The sequence below is a fragment of the Lampris incognitus genome, chromosome 10 (assembly GCF_029633865.1).
Source record: "Lampris incognitus isolate fLamInc1 chromosome 10, fLamInc1.hap2, whole genome shotgun sequence".
NCBI lineage: Eukaryota > Metazoa > Chordata > Actinopteri > Lampriformes > Lampridae > Lampris > Lampris incognitus.
Genome location: NC_079220.1, coordinates 52,419,512 through 52,439,694, shown reverse-complemented (window position 1 = coordinate 52,439,694; position 20,183 = coordinate 52,419,512). Strand labels below are relative to the sequence as shown.

Sequence of the window (20,183 nt, the reverse complement as noted above, 5' to 3'; positions counted from 1 at the left end):
GGAGGGGGTGCCAGAAGAGGACACTGGCGTGAATTCGAACAGGGAAGGACGAGGGAAACTTTTTACCAAGAGAAAGATGGAGAGAATGATAAAAAAAAATTAAGAAAGTGAAAGGGAGGGCAGGGAGAGGGAGAAAGGGAGGGCAGGGAGAGGGAGAGGAAAAATAGAAACGATTACAGAGAGAGCGTGGGCGATGTTCGAGACAGGGTGGCGGGGGGGGGGATAGGAGGGCACAATTGCTCCTCCCTTTTCATCTGTCTGCATGTGATTGGAGCGCGATTAAAGAACAGCCAGGAGGGGAGTGTGACACACACACACACACACACACACACACTTATGACAGGCCGGAGTGTGACACACACACTTATGACAGGCCTGCCAGCACCAAGAACACCGGGAACACGCTGCTAATCGCCATGACAACACACATGCACAAACTCATGAGTTAGATATGCACACTATGTTCACATACACAGAAAAAAGTGAAAAATGATTAGCAACCAATTGTTTAGACACACCATAGTAGAAATGATGGGAGAGCGAGAGAGAGAGAGCAGGTCTGGGAGATGCTCATGAGAGGTGGTTTGTGCTACCCTATTCTGAGCAGTAGAGGGCCTGTTGTACGCCATGTACCTACAGGAGTGAGGACACACAATGTTACACTGACTCATCATCAAAACGAACACGCACACATGGAAACAAACACACGAATACAAAAATGCACATGCACACAATTTTGTTGTCAGTGGGACACAACGTGCTTGTTTCCTCATGCAACAAGCTATTTTCCTATCTCAAGAGGACACATACTTCAAAGTACTATACAATGGATGACATGAAAATGGAAAAAGGATTTATGGATCAACGTGTTATCATCATCAGGCGGCACGGTGGCGCAGTGGTTAGCGCGGTCACCTCACAGCAAGAAGGTCCTGGGTTCGAGCTCTGGGGTAGTCCAACCTTGGTGGGTCATCCTGGGTCGTCCTCTGTGTGGAGTTTGCATGTTCTCCCCGTGTCTGCTTGGGTTTCCTCCGGGGGCTCCGGTTTCCTCCCACAGTCCAAAGACATGTAGGTCAGGTGAATCGGCCGTACTAAATTGTCCCCAAGTATGATTGTGTGTGTGTATTTGTGTTGGCCCTGTGATGGCCTGGCGGCCTGTCCAGGGTGTCTCCCCGCCTGCCGCCCAATGACTGCTGGAATAAGGTCCAGCATCCCCGCGACCATGAGAGCAGGATAAGCGGTTCAGATAATGGATAGATGGATGGATGGTGTTATCATCTGCAATACACAGGTTGCAGCAAAAAAAAAAAAATCACAAAATGAGAAAAAATAACACATTATCACATCTGAAGCTGCCTGCAAGGGGCGAAAGCCAGGATGTCTTTTTTTTCTTGTGCCCCCCTAGACAGAGAGATGAGGTGCTTCAGGGGTAGCACATGGGCTTAGTGGTTAGCAGTCACCTCTCAGCAAGAGGGGGTTCAATTCCAGCCCATCTGTGTGGATTTTACATTTTCTCCAAATGATTGCACTGGGTTTCCTCCCAAAGACATCCGGGTCAGGATGTCTGTGCAAAGTGAACTGGAATCTCCAAACTGCAAATAGTTGTGAACGGAGTGCGAGTGGCTGTGTGTGTGTGTGCGCTCTGCAGTAAACAGGTGGCAAGTCCACGGTTACTCCCTGCCTTCTGCTCAACGCCTGCTGGGAAAGACTCCTGCCACCTGCAACCCTGAATTTGGATAAACCCGGTATAGATAATAGATGGATGAAGCGCTTTATGGTACAGAGATAAGGCTTTAGGGTACAGAGGAGTCAGGTATCCTTACTCCTGTAACTCATTTGTCGAGAACATTGTCATCTACCCGTTTGTGTGTGTGTGTCTGTATGCGTCTTGTGTCAGGTAGGGGAGGCAATTCTAGGATCAAAGAAGCAGTCTTCCTGTGTGCCACTTTGCTACTGGAGGTACAGCAGGTCGTCTGGTAACTGGAGGGTTGCCCGTTTGATCCTCGGCTCCTGCTTGCAAAAATTAGGTGTCTTGCTCAAGGTGTCCTTGAGCAAGACACCTAACCCCTAACTGCCCTTGATGAGCTAGTCGTTACCTTGCATGGTTGACACTGCCATCGGTGTACGAGTGTGTGTGTGCGTAGGTGAATGTGAGGCATTCATTCATTCATTGTAAAGCACTTTGAGTGGCTGTTGCAGCTAGAGAAGCACTATATAAATGCAATCCATTTACTGTAGTTGCTATGGTAATTAAGTGTTTCCCCTACTATCATCTTGGCGGGGTCAGCCACCAAGCTGAGGTAACCTTCCAACTTGCCAAGCAAAATGAAAAATTTATAAATAAATAAAGGTGTCAATCAAGTAATTTGCTACAGCACTTGTGTGACGGCACCTGTAGCTTTGGCGAGCCTACCAGCCTGTGTGAAAAACCAATCTAGCGGAAACACTGTAATGGTAATAAATTCCACATTGGTACAGTCTATATACAGTACATAACAATACTTTTTCATTCTTTAATCACCAAGTAGCTAGTAGCCTTATTATAAAAGTTTTATTGGTATGGTTGAGCCCAGCCAATGAGGATGCACAAGCCAGTGCATTCTTAGTGCCGGTTCCAAGCCCGGATAAATGGGGAGGGTTGCGTCAGGAAGGGCACCTCGAGTACAACCTTTGCCAAATTAAATATGCGGGTCACAAATCAGATTTCCATACATGATCGGTCAAGGCCCAGGTTACCAATGTTGGCATGGTTGAGGAGCAGGGCATTTTTGATTTGCAGCGCTCTAAAAACTATATCTTATCCATGTGGCTCTTAAACTGGCCATGTTTGCACACCACTGCTTCTAAATGTACACAATTCTCCATCCATCCATCCATTATCCAAACTGCTTATCCTGCTCTCAGGGTCGCGGGGTCTCTAACACCCAAAAAGATAAACACATTTGTTATAGTATCCAGTACGTGTTTACATGTGCTGCACTCTACTATTACAGTCTGCAAACGGTATCATAATCTGCTAAGTGTGGGATAATAATAACTTAATTTATACAGCACTTTTCTAAAACAATGTTACAAAGTGCTTCACAATGAAATCAAACCAGACAAGGCAAAAATAAGAGTAAGACCAAATAAGTGAGCGTAAAAATAAAAACTATAAAACAAATATCAAACATTTGTAAAAGCTTTCATAAAACTAAAATGAGATTTAAAAGATGCTAGAGACTTGGTTTGTCTTAGTTTCACAGGAAGAGAGTTCCATAGTGTGGGGGCTCTAACAGTAAAAGCCCGATCACCCTTTGTTACAAACCCAAGACCTGGGACTAACCAGCAGGGCAGTTAGTCCCAGGTCCCAGGGCGGTTAGTTAATGGTCGAGGGGGTGTATGCCAGGTCAATAAATCAGAAATGTATGTAGGAGCAAGACCATTTAAAGCCTTGAAAGTGAGCAATAAAATTTTAAAATCAATTCGAAATATAACAGGGAATCAGTGTAGGGAGGCGAGCACAGGAACAATATGGTCATGCCTCTTTGTCCTGGTAATGAGCCAAGCAGACGGTGGAGGGAGCCCTTGCTGATATCAGAATAAAGTGCATTACAATAGTCAAGCCAAGAACAGATAAACGCATGTACAACATTTTGCAGATCGGCAACTGATAAAAATGACCTAATTTTGGAGATTAGCTTGAGCTAGAGAAAGCATGACTGAACAATATGTTTGATTTGAAAACCGAGGTTAGCATCGAATATTACCCCAAGATTCCTAGCAGCCTGCTTACTACTACCTGACATTATTTTATTTATTTATTCATTTATTTATTTTTACTTATCTAATTTCATTTTTTTGCCCCTCTTGTTTCCTTTTTCGTTTTATATTTAGCCTATTGTAATGTGGTTTAATTCTGTTCTGAGAAGGGGGCTGCCGGACGGGGTAGGAATAGATAGAGGGGAGCAGGATGTGGGTAAATGGGATTTGGGGATGTTAAAATGTTAAAAAATATCATAGAGTCTTTCAACTGTAATTGTTCAGTTCGATTTGTTTTCCTTGGAAAAAAAAAACCAAACTACCTGACAGACCACCAAGATTAGTAACAAAATGAATTTTTGGGACTGAACAGAATGACCTCAGACTTGTCATCATTAAATTTGAGAAAAATTTTGGACATCCAGGATTTAATATCAGAGAGGCAAGTTGTGAGATTTGCTAGGGCGCTAGGATCTGTGGATTTTAGTGGCATGTATAACTGAGTGTCATCAGCATAAAAATGGTAGAGCACATCATGATTTTGAATGACCTGGCCAAGGGGCAGCATGTATATAGAAAACAGAAGGGGGCCAGGAACTGAGCCTTGAGGGACAACACAACTCAACTGAGTCATCGAGGGGGTAGAGTTACCAAGAACAACAGAAAAAGTTGTGTTGGTGACGTAAGAGCGTAATAAGCTAAGAGCCGAGCCCTTGATGCCAACCCAAGTGTCTAAGCGATGTAACAGGATGTGGTGATCAACTGTGTCAAAGGCAGCACTTAAGTCTAAAAGAACTAAAATTGAGCAGTCACCTCTGTCTGCAGTCAGCAGTAGGTCATTAGTGACCTTAACTAGAGCTGTCTCAGTACTATTCAACAGTACATCACAATACGTACGTGTCAGAGGACACGTTTTTGCGAGAGCGAAATACGTGTATATGGACACGTATTAGTTGCCACTGGGGCCGCAATCCCGTCTTCTGGCCAGTGGGGGCGCAATCCTGTCTTCTAGGTCTAGGCAGAGCTGTATCGGTCGGGATTCACCACAATTTCTCCACCACACAAGGTAATGTTACATCTAATACATATTTAAGTAAAATGTTAATTTAGACATCCTTTTTATAGAATTGGCTGTTGCCCCATAGCTAGATTTGCGCACCATTTTACCGGATTACAAACTCATCATTACCAGACTCCGATTGTTTTTCAGTAAATCGCATGCAAAATTGTGGGGACTAATTTATTGACATTGCATTGACACTTCGTTTATTTAGCTTACATTTATTCAATTTAAATATAGTATCCACTCGCATATAACGTTAATATGAGTCAAAAAATAATTTGAAGATAGCAAATTTAGCTACGACTCACATATTAAGAACATTTGCTTCGCTTCGCATCGCTCCGCCATCTTTGTTCAATATTTTTGACATTCTATTGCGTCATGACCATGGTCATGACAGACCTAGTAGGCTACAGGGCGCCCCTAGCGGCATCTGTGAGATACGTGTCAATGAACACGTATAAGTGACTTGCAGAAGCGTGTCCATAGACACGTAAAGAGGAGGCGACCGGTCTGTACTATTACGTGCTCTAAAACCAGACTGGAAACTGTTAAAAACACTATTAGTGTTCATAAAAGAAATTAATTAAGAAGAAATTACTCTCTCCAGAACCTTAGATAAAAAAGACAATTTGGAGATTGGTCTGTAGTTACTTAGGGACAGGGGATCTAAATTAGGTTTCTTCAGCAATGGGTGAACAATGGCATGCTTAAAACTGTCTGGAAAAGAACAAAGAGGCCAGAGAATTATTGAGAATTTGCAGAATAACGGGGCTGATAGTTGAAAATGCCTCCTTGAGCAGTTTAGTGGGAATGATGTCTGTCTAAGATGCAGGAGGAGGAGTTCATATTGGAGACTGTACTCTCTAATGCTGATATTGTAATTGGCTGAAACTGGATAAAAGAGGCAGAATTAACATGGAGAATGGAATGATTGCAAGAGTCTGGCTAGATTTGGGACCTGATAGTCTCCACCTTATTTACAAAATGAGTGAGAAAATGTTCGGACAACTAAACATCAGGTTCAAAAAGAGACGTGGAGGGACCATTAATAACAGAATCACAATCCTAAAGATAACTTTAGGATTGTAGTTATTTCTTGCTATTAGTTCAGAGAGGTATGCTGATCTTGCATCCTTAACTGCTTGGTTTTTTAAGGGTTTTATGTGTTAATTCGGATTTATTGACTTTCCATTGTCATTCTGATTTCTTCTAAGGGCACGAGTGTGATCATTCAGTCAGGGGAAGTTATTTGATTTTTGTTTCCTAGTTTTAAATGGTGCAGTTCGGTCGAGGATGGATAGGCACTGATCATTGAGTGAATTTAACAGTGCATCTGGATTGAAGGGGGATAAAGAGGGATTAAAGGATGATGAATTAAAAGCATCAAAGAATTTAACTGCAGAGCCAGCATTGAGAATGTGAGAGCGTGTTTTAGGATAGTGAATAGGAACAGCGAGCTGCAGTTGGACTTTGAAAATGACAGCTTTATGGTCAGAAACAGGCATATCTACCAGATTAAAAAATTTAACAGAGAAACCAGATGAGAATACGAGGTCTAAAATGTGGCCTTTGGAATGTGTGGCCCCTTTAACAGATTGAATAAGGTTAAAAGAGTCTATAAGATCCACAAAAAAAAAAAAGTGAAGTCAGGGAATGGGAAGGACAACACACATCAATATTAAAATCGCCAAGAATAAGCACCGTCATATTTTTGCATGACAATAGATAGAAGGTCAGAAAACTCAGATAAAACTAACTGAATTAGGGGGCCTATAAATTAAGATGCAGAGTAAAGGGGGAGGGCCAGTGATTAAAAAAAAACACAAAACCTCAAATGCGATAAAATTAAAATTAATGAGATATTGATTCAAAGGAGTTCTGCCACTGCCCACTCTACGTCCAACTTCCACTTACATGCTGGACCCTAGGATCCATAGCCATTTTTCCATATGAAGTTCAGGGCATACTTGGCTCCCTGAACAAGCATACTGAGAATCAACCAGGGCAAATGGGGCAAGTCTGTGTATGTCTCCATTGCATCTAAAGAACTAAAACAATCAAGGTGACCATTTAAAATGTGATGGTTAAGCAGATGATACACAAACTGGGAACCAGACGAATCTGCGAGCTCATGTGTTACATTTGCTCTGGCATGTCTGGCCACCCTCCTGTTCAGACAGATTTCCAGCTGACCTGGCCCGTGTTGCGCCAATCACAACCATTTATCTAATATGGGGAGGGTTTGACTTTTTTTCCCACCCGCATTCCAGGAACACTGCCTCTGATTGGCTAGTACTCGTTACCTCCGTTGATTAGGTTGGTTAAGGTCAGGGTTAGAGGGGGGTGAGGGATAGGCTTAGCCAATCAGAGGCAGAGCAGGGTGGGTCTTCCTGGAACGTGGGTGGGAAAAAACAAAAACATCGCTGACGTACAGAGGAGCGACGTTGACTGACATTGATGTGGAACATTCTGTTAAATCCACTATCACGACAGTAACAAACTGGACAGTATATTTTCTCTAATATAATAACAAACAACTGCACTTAAAGATTTTGTTGAAAAGAAAAATGTGTTTGCCATACTTCCGACAGGATTTGGTAAAAGTTTAAGTACTACGTTACACATTTCATTGCTCTGATTGGTTGTAGGTCTATCCAATTGCGTCCCGAGGCATTTTGATCTGTGCCCACTGATAGTGCCCCATGGAAATCGAAATTGAACTGAGAGGAGCCAGACTAATTTGCAATGTGGTATTCGTCTGGTCCTCAGGCTACCAGGCCTTTGCTGCAAACGACAAAGGATTCATTATTATTTTCTGAGACTGATTTGTAACTTAGTTTGGGTAATGTAACATAGATGATGCAAGAGAGGATACACAACACCTCTTGAATAACTTAAGCTCAAAAAAGCGGAGTTCTATCCTAAAGCTCTGTACTTGGTTCTCTTTCTGACAATAAGGCTTGGTGAGTCAGCCAAGGACCTTTCAATTTTAACAACTATCCATTGCCATTGTTAATATTTTCTTCACCTCTCAAAAACAGACCCCCCTCAGATGCTCTCCGTAAATATGTAGATAGTGGACATACTCTCCAAAAATGGTGAGCATGTCCACTATCTAGACAAAAAGCCAAATCGCATCACTGAGAAAGATCATTGTGATTGACTTGCAAGACCAGCCTAGCTCACAAAGCAAGCAATATTACAGATGTAAAGAGTCACAAATACTAACCAGCACACAAAATTAGGGTACATCTGTAACTGAATTCAAATACTGAACACGGATGAAATAGCCAAGATTTATCACCTATTTTTCCATACCGTGGCACAATAATGAGGTCGATTTTTCAGGAATCAGGCACTGGAGAACTGTTAGCATTTGTCAGGGATGAGGTAAAATAAGCTGAAGATAGTGTTTCAGAGATCAAAAGCATCATGTCTTTGCATGAATAAAAAGGATGAGTGGGAAAGGTCCTTTATTTTCCCCTTTCACAACATCACCAAAAGCACCTATTAGCTGAAGCTTTTAAACATCAATGATAATCTGTTGATTTAGCACACTCTGGAGAAAGTGTGTGTGTGTGTGTGTGTTTGTTTCATTGTGTGCATGTGTCTATGTGCTCAAGTGTGTTTCAGAAGACAGTAGGTACCAAAACACTAGACAGAAGAAAGCAAAAAAAAAAAGAGGCAAAAAAACAGCAACTAAGAAACAACTTTTGCTAATGTGTCCTTGGGTACCTTGAAATCAGGAACACTTTGTCATTTCACCTCATGTACTTGTGCACATGAAGTGAAACGAAATGCCATTTCCCCCAGCCCACAGCAGTGCAACATACAGAAAAAACACATTCAAGAACTACAAGAACACACACATTCAAACTAACACATATATCCAACCCCCCCCCCCAAAAAAAAGCACTGTCCAGGGAACAAACACCAGCCAGGATGACTGTTGGAACTGCCGGTCTGCATGGGCTAGCAGTTAGCCTAGCCTGCCCCGATTATGCGTCCTGTCAGACTGCCCTCTGTGTTTCCTCCTTGGGCACAGCGCCAGGCAGGGGCCGTGGTCCCTGTGGCAACCGTACGAAGCAGACCAAGCCCTCCCAGCTGATCCAGCGCCAGGTCTCCCAGCCAGACACCCTCGACACACCTCCCCGCACTCCACAAGACGACATCAAAAACCACCGGTCAACGCCAGGTGAGGCCGCCGCCAGACCGCCCTCGGTGTTGTCGGAACTGCCGGTCTGCACGGGCTAGTAGTTAGCTTAGCTTGCCCCGTTTCCGCGTCCTGTCAGACCCCCCCTCAGTGTTACCTCCTCAGGTGCAGCTCCAGGCAAGGCCGCGGTCCCTGGGCCCACAGCACAGCAGACCAAGCTCTCGCAGCCAACAAGCGAAGACAAAAATTTAGACGCAGACGTGGACAAAGACACTGCATCAACGGTACTGGGTGAGGCCGCCGCAAATGTGAATTCAAGCCGCCATCTTCCTACACTGGTAGTGGGTGAGGCCGCTGCGAACGTGAATTCGCGCCACCATATTCCCACACCAGAAGCGGGAATGTAAAAGTGCTTTTCAATCCAATTTATCATCATTATTCTTATTAATGTGCATTGTTGAGTAAGAGTGAGAGCGAGAAACACAGCGATGGCACAACACAAAGTCTCAGCAAGGCAGACTCACTGCCCCCCAGCTAGACAGCAACCATGAGACACTGGGAGAATGGAGACGAAAACAGCCAGAGAGTCTCAAGATAAAACTGGAAATGTAACATGAAATAGATCCTGTGATGATAAGAAATAAATTCTGCGGCTGACAGAGGCACAATATGCCCAGATGATATAACTGGTACGGAGTGCAAAAATGTCACACGTATTAGAGCAAAAACATTAAAAAAAAACAAGTTTGTGAATAAAGAGGCTCATTGACTACAGTATAGCCTAGAGTCTATCTGTCCTCCACCGTTTCCTTGGTTACCGCCTTAAGTTGGCCATCAGCGCAGATGAAAAAGGCTCCGAGATAGACAGAAAGAGAGAGAGAGAGACAAACACAAACACACATAAACAAGATAAGGACGTGATGACAAAGGAACATTTCCATCTCCTCATATCATGTTGTGAGGGAGTCTTTTGAATTCATATACAAAAGGGCACATGCATACGTGTAATCAATTCCACCCACATCCACACATATGAAGACACACAAAACAATGGCAGAATTCACAATCTTACGCTTTTATTGGTTTTCAAGGTTATACTTGAAAAGCATTCATGTAAACCAACTGTAAAAAATTTGAAGTATTGACATCATTTTCTGCTAACACTTAAAATCCTGAAACATCAAGATGAGAAAAGAAAAAAACAGTAGTGAGACCAACATCAGTCACCATACTAGAAGGAATTACCATATATATATACACTCACCGGCCACTTTATTAGGCACACCTGTCCAACTGCTCGTTAACGCAAATTTCTAATCAGCCAATCACATGGTAGCAACTCAATGCATTTAGGCATGTAGACATGGTCAAGACGATCTGCTGCAGTTCAAACCGAGCATCAGAATGGGGAAGAAAGGTGATTTAAGTGACTTTGAACGTGGCATGGTTGTTGGTGCCAGACGGGCTGGTCTGAGTATTTCAGAAACTGCTGATCTACTGGGGATTTTCACGCACAACCATCTCTAGGGTTTACAGAGAACGGTCCGAAAAAGAGAAAATATCCAGTGAGCGGCAGTTCTGTGGGCGAAAATGCCTTGTTGATGCCAGAGGTCAGAGGAGAATGGCCAGACTGGTTCGAGCTGATAGAAAGGCAACAGTAACTCAAATAACCACTCATTACAACCGAGGTATGCAGAAGAGCATCTCTGAACGCACAACACGTCGAACTTTGAGGCAGATGGGCTACAGCAGCAGAAGACCACACCGGGTGCCACTCCTGTCAGCTAAGAACAGGAAACTGAGGCTACAATTCGCACAGGCTCACCAAAATTGGACAATAGAAGATTGGAAAAACGTTGCCTGGTCTGATGAGTCTCGATTTCTGCTGCGACATTCGGATGGTAGGGTCAGAATTTGGCATCAACAACATGAAAGCATGGATCCATCCTGCCTTGTATCAACAGTTCAGGCTGGTGGTGGTGGTGTAATGGTGTGGGGGATATTTTCTTGGCACACTTTGGGCCCCTTAGTACCAATTGAGCATCGTGTCAACGCCACAGCCTACCTAAGTATTGTTGCTGACCATGTCCATCCCTTTATGACCACAGTGTTCCCATCTTCTGATGGCTACTTCCAGCAGGATAACGCGCCATGTCATAAAGCTCGATTCATCTCAGACTGGTTTCTTGAACATGACAATGAGTTCACTGTACTCAAATGGCCTCCACAGTCACCAGATCTCAATCCAATAGAGCTTCTTTGGGATGTGGTGGACCGGGAGATTCGCATCATGGATGTGCAGCCGACAAATCTGCGGCAACTGCGTGATGCTATCATGTCAATATGGACCAAACTCTCTGAGGAATGTTTCCAGTACCTTGTTGAATCTATGCCACGAAGGATTAAGGCAGTTCTGAAGGCAAAAGGGGGTCCAACCCGGTACTAGCAAGGTGTACCTAATAAAGTGGCCAGTGAGTGTGTGTATATATATATATATATATATATATATATATATATATATATATACACTACCGTTCAAAAGTTTGGGATCACCCAAACAATTTCGTGTTTTCCATGAAAAGTCACACTTATTCACCACCATATGTTGTGAAATGAATAGAAAATAGAGTCAAGACATTGACAAGGTTAGAAATAATGATTTTTATTTGAAATAAGATTTTTTTTACATCAAACTTTGCTTTCGTTAAAGAATCCTCCATTTGCAGCAATTACAGCATTGCAGACCTTTGGCATTCTAGCTGTTAATTTGTTGAGGTAATCTGGAGAAATTGCACCCCACGCTTCCAGAAGCAGCTCCCACAAGTTGGATTGGTTGGATGGGCACTTCTTTGAGCAGATTGAGTTTCTGGAGCATCACATTTGTGGGGTCAATTAAACGCTCAAAATGGCCAGAAAAAGAGAACTTTCATCTGAAACTCGACAGTCTATTCTTGTTCTTAGAAATGAAGGCTATTCCATGCGAGAAATTGCTAAGAAATTGAAGATTTCCTACACCGGTGTGTACTACTCCCTTCAGAGGACAGCACAAACAGGCTCTAACCAGAGTAGAAAAAGAAGTGGGAGGCCGCGTTGCACAACTGAGCAAGAAGATAAGTACATTAGAGTCTCTAGTTTGAGAAACAGACGCCTCACAGGTCCCCAACTGGCATCTTCATTAAATAGTACCTGTTAGAGCCTGTTTGTGCTGTCCTCTGAAGGGAGTAGTACACACCGGTGTAGGAAATCTTCAATTTCTTAGCAATTTCTCGCATGGAATAGCCTTCATTTCTAAGAACAAGAATAGACTGTCGAGTTTCAGATGAAAGTTCTCTTTTTCTGGCCATTTTGAGCGTTTAATTGACCCCACAAATGTGATGCTCCAGAAACTCAATCTGCTCAAAGAAGTGCCCATCCAACCAATCCAACTTGTGGGAGCTGCTTCTGGAAGCGTGGGGTGCAATTTCTCCAGATTACCTCAACAAATTAACAGCTAGAATGCCAAAGGTCTGCAATGCTGTAATTGCTGCAAATGGAGGATTCTTTGACGAAAGCAAAGTTTGATGTAAAAAAAATCTTATTTCAAATACAAATCATTATTTCTAACCTTGTCAATGTCTTGACTCTATTTTCTATTCATTTCACAACATATGGTGGTGAATAAGTGTGACTTTTCATGGAAAACACAAAATTGTTTGGGTGATCCCAAACTTTTGAACGGTAGTGTATATATATATATGAACATGTTCCTTCCAATTAGAGCTAAATCCCGAAAAAAATAAAACAGAAACCCTTCACCAAACTTCGTTTTTAGAGTCACTGTGTGCAAAGTGAATAATCACCTGATCGGTTTATTCACACAACCCATTTTCTACATAAAAATGCAATGTGCTTTACCTCACATTGAAGGGGACACATAGCTTGTGTGTGTGTGTGTGTGTGTGTGTGTGTGTGTGTGTGTGTGTGTGTGTGTGTGTGTGTGTGTGTGTGTGTGTGTGTGTGTGTGTGTGTGTGTTGAGAGAGTGAGTGACCTGATGCTCTAGGCAGATATGTCCTCTTCCCCTCAACTGAGTACACAGAACAGACTCTCCAAAAGTAAACCAACCCAGTGAGGGCTGGGATTCACTGCCCAACTAACCCTGAGCGTATCAACCTAATCCTAATCTTAATTATAACCCTAAAACTAAACCCAAATCCTAAACCCTAACACGGCCCTTTGAAGTAGTGAGGACTGGCCAAAATGTCCTCACAAACTAAGTTTGTCCTTAAAATAAAGGTGGGTTGTCAAAGATGGACCTCACAAGCATTGCAATATGCACGCGCTTTCTAACTTGTGGTACTACAGTGCATTGTTCCATATTGGGATAACCTAAATTGCACGTGAATTATCACACAAAAATCCAGGCTTATAATGAATATACTCAAAACAGTTTAAGCAAAATTATTAAGTTTCCTTTATTAATCCCCTTGGGAAAATTCAGTTACTGCAAATTAACCCATCCTAGCTGTGATCTGTGTAGCTAGGAGCAGCGGGCTGCAGCCTTCATGCTGCGCCCGGGGACCAACTCCAGTTCTTTCCCCATTGCTTCTGCCAGGGAAACAGACAGGAGTATAAACCCTAACATGCATGTTTCTTTTGATGGCGGGGGAAACCGGAGCACCTGGAGAAAACCCACCGCAGACACAGGGAGAACATGCAACACCACACAGAGGACGACCTGGGATGACCTCCCCCCCTCCCCAAAAGGTTGGACAACCCTGCGGTTCGAACCCAGGACCTTCTTGCTGTGAGGTGCTAACCACTGGGCCACCGTGGTTGAATAAGCTGAGTGGCGTGCAATGGCAGGATGGATTGTGTTCTCACCTCTGTGTGTCTTGCATCTCAATCATGCCTGCTACCACTTTTGCACACTGTAGTTGGCTAGTTTTATCAACTAGTTTCCATTCATCTCAAAAGCAGACGCAAACTGGTACTTATTTTCTTACTGCAAAATGTTATGTTGTCAAGAGAATTCCTCTGCCAGAAAGGTATTTCATTCCTTGATGGTCATGATTCTTGGGAAATATTTTTGAGGAAATGAACATGTGTAAAACAACCTCGAACAGAATAGTCTTTATGGAATGGGCTAAACCATAAATTCTAAGTGGCAAATTCTAAGATTCTCACTTAAATAAATGTTTGTTAAGTTACTATCTTTTGCCGAAAGGAGGAGAAACAATGACGGCCTTTCAGCCACTGATGAAAGCTCTTGCATTTGCAGTAATACTGAGCAATATAAAAACGTGCATCTATGGCGGCTTTCTGACCAAAAATTCCAAGCATTGCAAAGGTAGTGACATGTTTTCCATCACCCAGGACTGGTTGGTCCACCAGAGAAGGTAGGCACAACAATCACTGTGTGTTCTGGTGTTGTGGCAGACAAAATCGTTAACGGTTTACAAATAACTCTTGGGAAGTGTATGCCAAAGAAGAACACTGCTGGGGGGCGCCCAGGTAGTGTAGCAGTCTATTCCATTGCCTACCAACATGGGGATCTTTGGTTTGAATCCCTGTGTTACCTCCGGCTTGGCCGGGCGTCCCTACAGACACAATTGGCCATGTCTGTGGGGTGGGATGCCGCATGTGGGTATGTGTCCTGGTCGCTGCACTAGTGCCTTCTCTGGTCGGTAGGGGCGCCTTTTCATGGGGAGAGGTGGGGAATACTGTGATTCTCCCACGTGCTACGTCCCCCTGGTGAAACTCCTCAGTCAGGTGAAAAGAAGCGCCTGGCGACTCCACATGTATCGGAGGAGACATGGTAGTCTGCAGTCCTCCCCAGATTGGCAAAGGGGCTGGAGCAGCAACCAGGATGACTCGAAAGAGTGGGGTAATTGGCCACATACAATTGGAGAGAAAACCCAAAAAAGAACACAGCTGGAATCCTTGAATTCCCACTTCCACTTTAAATAACAAAAATTTCACCAATTTTCCATCTTAAAATCATCACGTGTATCATAGCCTTCAGATAGGGACAATAAAATATAAATGTTACATAAAAAGGTGCTTGGCCTTTGACGTGCAACAGACTCAATTCTCATGATGTGAAACTGAAGTTGAATTAAATGCCATAGATGACTAAGCAATGATGACTTGACTGACTGGCTGAACTCAAGCACCGGAAAAATCAGATATGACATAAAATCATAATCCCATTCGGACATCTTTCAGCCACTAAGTCGTGCATTCTTGGGGGGAAACAACACATAATCTTCAAGGCCCATTTGTTATCACAGTGCGATGAGGCTGAGCAACGGACTGGCATGCAGAATGTCATTTCACAGCATCAGTCATGCACAATATTCTACTTTACACCTCGACTGGGGTTGTAGCACATCCATTAGCATTCACGCTCACTCTCTGACTCTGCACCATTTCACTCCCCATAGACAACAGTGCTAGCTACGCTATGCTCACTTTGACACTCTGTCTCCTTGACAACAGAGCCCTGACGAGGTCGACCGCTCGAGACAACACAGGTGGGGAGACATAAACACACACAAAAAAATTGTTGGCTATACAAGCAATGAATAGCAAAACCTTGATCCTTAGAGGTTTTATAATCAAACTTTGGTTTAATACCGAGTAGGAGGGACAGCTGTTGCAAATACGAGGGGTATTTTTTGTTTTGCTGAATTTGAAAACCGTACTACAACAGGTTATGCTGAAAATATAAGCTGACAAGTGAGCTTCATACACAGAGCATCACTAATCTAGAGTAAATCTACTGCCAACACACACACTAATATTGGGAACTAAACTAGGTCACTGAAATTATCCGCTACCATTTTGAAAAGTGATCAAATCAGATGACTCTCATGCGCTCTCTCCAACACTCACTGCGTCATGGCAAACATGAAACGTTCTCCTCAGGGCCTTGGCCCCTGCAAACCTCAAACCTGCGTAATCTGATCGCTCTTCACAATCAGCTCTTATATTAAAAGACCTCTCTAGATCTGTAGCTGCTGTAGGCTAACATCAATAGGCTACAGCTCCACCACATACACATCAGTGACCCACAAGGATGAACAGTAGAAGAGCAGTGTGCATTGTTTAATGAACCTGTGACACACTCCTGATTAAACCATGTATCTGCCCCTGATCAAAGAACAAAGTGAATCACAAGCTCTGCACAGCATCCATTTAGGTTATATGCTGGAAACCCTAATTTCCTAGACATCATAGCTGCACGGTTTTGCATAAGGCCTACACCACATGAACAAGGTTTGCACCTGTAAGTGAATTCACACCATGGCAGAAACTTTACAGTCATAAAGCCTTGAAATTGCTTTTATAATAGGAGTTAGTGAAGATAGCCTGCTAAGCTTGCTTCATCTAAAATGCATCTTACCACTCTACAAGCACCTGCCTGAGCAAAAGAACTCACTGAAGAAGTACACAGAGACTGAGCAGTCATGTTTTTTGTAGAGCATAGGCAATGTGCTGTTGATAGTTTGTCCCTGTTCTAACTTATTTTCTTATTCTGCCACTCCTTGGCACCCTATATTCCCACCACCTAACAGGTCCATTCTGTAGTCTACAGTTTGGTCCAGTCACAGGTCTGTCACTTCCTTTGTCTGTCTGCCACCAGACAATCAGACAGAAACACACACTGTTCCCTCTCTGAGCCTGTAAGCAGTACACTGGCCCTTTGTGGGTGCCCCTCTTATTTTCTAATGGATTCTGCTATTATAAAATGGAAAATGAGAGCCAACACAGCACAGTGTAAGCACAGTTTTTTTTATCAGCATGCATAGCTCAATAGACTATTTTCTTTTCTATGCCTACTCATACGTGACATAAGCACAAACATCAATTAAGCTCTGAGATTTGACAAACTATGCACTGGCAGTTTCACACACACACACACACACACACACACACACACACACACACACAATTCACCGGCAGGAAAATCTTGATTTCTCAATTGAATGTGTATTTCAACATACAAAACACTGAACATGTTACGCATTCTGCTTCCCCACTGCAAGCATCACCAATATCTCTAGCATAGCCCCTTTATTTCATACACACTATATCACCATATATATGGATCCATGATAAAAAGAAAAAAGTAATATCAGAGAAATCAGATGTCAAACGCCACTTAGTGTTGAACCAACAATTTTACTAATTCAGTTTAGGAGTTAGTTTATGTAGTATATTATAATCACAAACAGCAAGAAATCAGATAATGTGGAACATAACGTTACAAACATAAAACTGAATAAGTGAGGTTATAAAAGGGAACAAAGCCTTGTTATCACTGACCTTCTCCAGCTTTTCAAAGTGTTCCCGCAGGAATTTCATAGGACGCTCAGGCTTGGCGATGCAGAGGTTCACAATGCACTCTTTGAGGATCTGCTGGATGTTGTGCTTCTGCACAAAAACTTCACAGCCCTTCAAACTCTCGTCTTCTTCCACATTGGCGGAGGAGGTGGCCATTTTACCTTTTATCTATGTGTGTGTGGGGGGGGGGGGCGGGGGGGGGGTGAGAGAGTGGGGAAGAGAGGCCAGGGAAAAGATGGAAAGGGAGGGGCAAAACGGGGAAGAATTTAAGACAGGAGGGGAGTCAGGGAGAGAATAGATAAGTTAAGATCCAAAGCAGGAGGCAATTACCATTTAAGGTCTCGGTTTATTTATTTGCTCTCCCTGAAGGAACTTGTGAAATGACCTTGCATTAATTTGCATTGAGCAAGGTGTGACATCACCTGTATGTTTTTTTTTTATATGTGCCACAAATGCATCTTAGAATCTGGTCCATAAGGAATATGGAACACAAGTTAGCGCAACAGCTAACGATGTTTTTTCTGTGTGGCTTGATGAGCTTAACATTAACTAATAGTAACTGTGCTCAAGACAAGGACAGAGCACTCATGTCAAAATGTATACTTGTAAACCACATGTGCTAACTGTTAGACATCACTCAGTGTTCCTCAAGTCAGTTGTGTTCATCACTATAGTAGCACACAGCATTATTCCAGTCCAGGCTGCTGACCTGAGTTAGCCAAGTTGTTCGTCTGATCACTCATTACACCTTCACCTGTGCACAGGGAAGTATCTGTGAAATAACCAATACTAACTGGGTAATGTATCGCTTATGGCTATGACTCTGGGGCATAAGAAGACTTTTTCACGGTGCGTAATACCCTAACCCCCCCCCACCACCACCACCCACCCCCCCTCATAAAGTAGCTTACAAAAGCGTATGACCTGCGGCAAGCCATGAAACTGATAACCCGTCCCAGCGGATTCGGCCGAGAGCTAAGCTAAGCTAGCTTGCTAGCCTCTTCGGCTACCGGAGAAAATAACCCCCCCCCCCGCGCCCGCACACAACAACAACAACAGCAACAACGGCTGGAAGTTAAATGTTTCCGGCTCATTCAGACTTATTATTTCGTCTTCGTCTTTCCCGCGGACCACTGCGTCCACAGAACGCGGCGCGTCTCGTTCGGCGGCGTCCTTACCGTTATTTTCGAGGGATGCTCGGAGAAGACGGCGCTGCCGACGGGACGTCGTTAAAGGTGGGCTGGTTTTTTACGTCAGCCGAGCCGGGATGCTGCCCGTATGCGTGCGCGCCTCCCGCCCCCGCCCCCCCCCCCCCCGCTGCCTCGCGCCAGTCCTGGGTCGGCCCCGCTGACGTCAGCCTCGCCTTGTCGACCGCAAAGGCGCTCTTCTGAGGCGCCGCGACCGTTATAAACTGATTCACGGTTGAAAGTTCAAAAGCCCCCTTTTTGGCCGCTGCAACCGGCCGCTTATTGTGATCCGGTGCCGTAAAGGAGATTCTCGGTAACACTTCAGTGTGGGGAACGTAGTCGCCATTAAGTAGGCGCTTATTAGCATGCAAATTAGCAACGTATTGGCTCTTAATTGGTCATTATTACGCACTCATTAATGCCTTATTCTGCATGGCCTTATTATGCAAGCAGTAAGCCATTAGCTATGAGTTTTCCCTCTATAACCTCAGAAGTATTGCTTATTAGTAGCACCATCTCAATATGCTTTGCTTAGTATGGCCTTTATAAGATGGTAGTACCACAAGAAGAGTTATTCTCCCTTATTAACACTTAATGAATATGGGGTAACACTTAAATATGGGGAAAATATTCTAAGTAAAAAAACTTAATTACTAGTGAATTAGTAATGATCAAGATGTCACTTTAGTATGGGGAACATAGTCACCATTAAGTAGGTGCTTATTAGCATGCAAATTAGCAACGTATTGGCTCTTAATTGGTCATTATTACGCACTCATTAATGCCTTATTCTGCATGGCCTTATTATGCAAGCAGTAAGCCATTAGCTATGAGTTTTCCCTCTATAACCTCAGAAGTATTGCTTATTAGTAGCACCATCTCAATATGCTTTGCTTAGTATGGCCTTTATAAGGTGGTAGTACCACAAGAAGAGTTATTCTCCCTTACTAACACTTAATGAATATGCTCTGTTCTTACATAAGAAAACTCAAAACTACAAGTGTTCATAGTGTTAAATTACTGTAAATTAGGTTTTTGGTACTTAGAATATGTTCCCCATACAAAAGTGACATCTTGATCATTACTAATTCACTAGTGTAAACTACTAATAAGACACGTTAGCCCCCCAGCTAGCGGATCTGACCCTTTAGCCGAGCGGTTAGCGATGTCGCCTCGTGGCGCAGCACACCTCGTATCGAATCCCGCATCGGGCAAAAAAATACCCGGTTACGATAGTGTTAAAATCACTGTAAATTAAGATTTTGTTACTTAGAATATGTTCCCCACACTAAAGTGACATCGTGATCATTACTAATTCACTAGTGATTAAGTTTTTTTATGTTCCCCATACTAAAGTGTTACCAGATTCTCTACCTCAATGTCGGCTCACTTAATAACTGATCTGATAGGGCTTATATTTCTTTATTCTGGGTTGGCTTCCTTTTTTTTTCAATTTCTGTAAAACGCACCGCAAACCATTGATACGAGGGGGGGGGTGGCAAATATTAGCCAAGCAATTGAAAAGGAGTAATAAAGATTATCGGTGAAGTTTATCATACAGCACGGTTGGTTAAAAACTCGATCGGCTATCGCGATATTAAAATCTAATTCAAATTAATCGGTCAAATTCATGATGCTGGATTTATTTAAACGATCCCAGTTTGTTTACTGAGATGGGCCGCCATGTTGTTATTAAAGTTTTGGATTTTG

General features: G+C 43.2%; 1 protein-coding gene across 1 annotated transcript in view; it reads right to left on the bottom strand.

The window, feature by feature from the left end:
- Positions 1 to 18,569, bottom strand: part of LOC130119597 (cAMP-dependent protein kinase type I-beta regulatory subunit) — a 99,094-nt gene extending 80,525 nt beyond the window's left edge. The window contains exons 1-2 of the mRNA XM_056288145.1: positions 18,465 to 18,569; positions 17,269 to 17,454 (exon numbers count right to left, since the gene is read on the bottom strand). Coding sequence (XP_056144120.1) covers positions 17,269 to 17,442 — 174 coding nt within the window. The 5' untranslated portion in view covers positions 17,443 to 17,454; positions 18,465 to 18,569. The remainder of the gene's footprint in view (positions 1 to 17,268; positions 17,455 to 18,464) is intronic.
- Between the last annotated feature and the right edge of the window lie 1,614 nt (positions 18,570 to 20,183).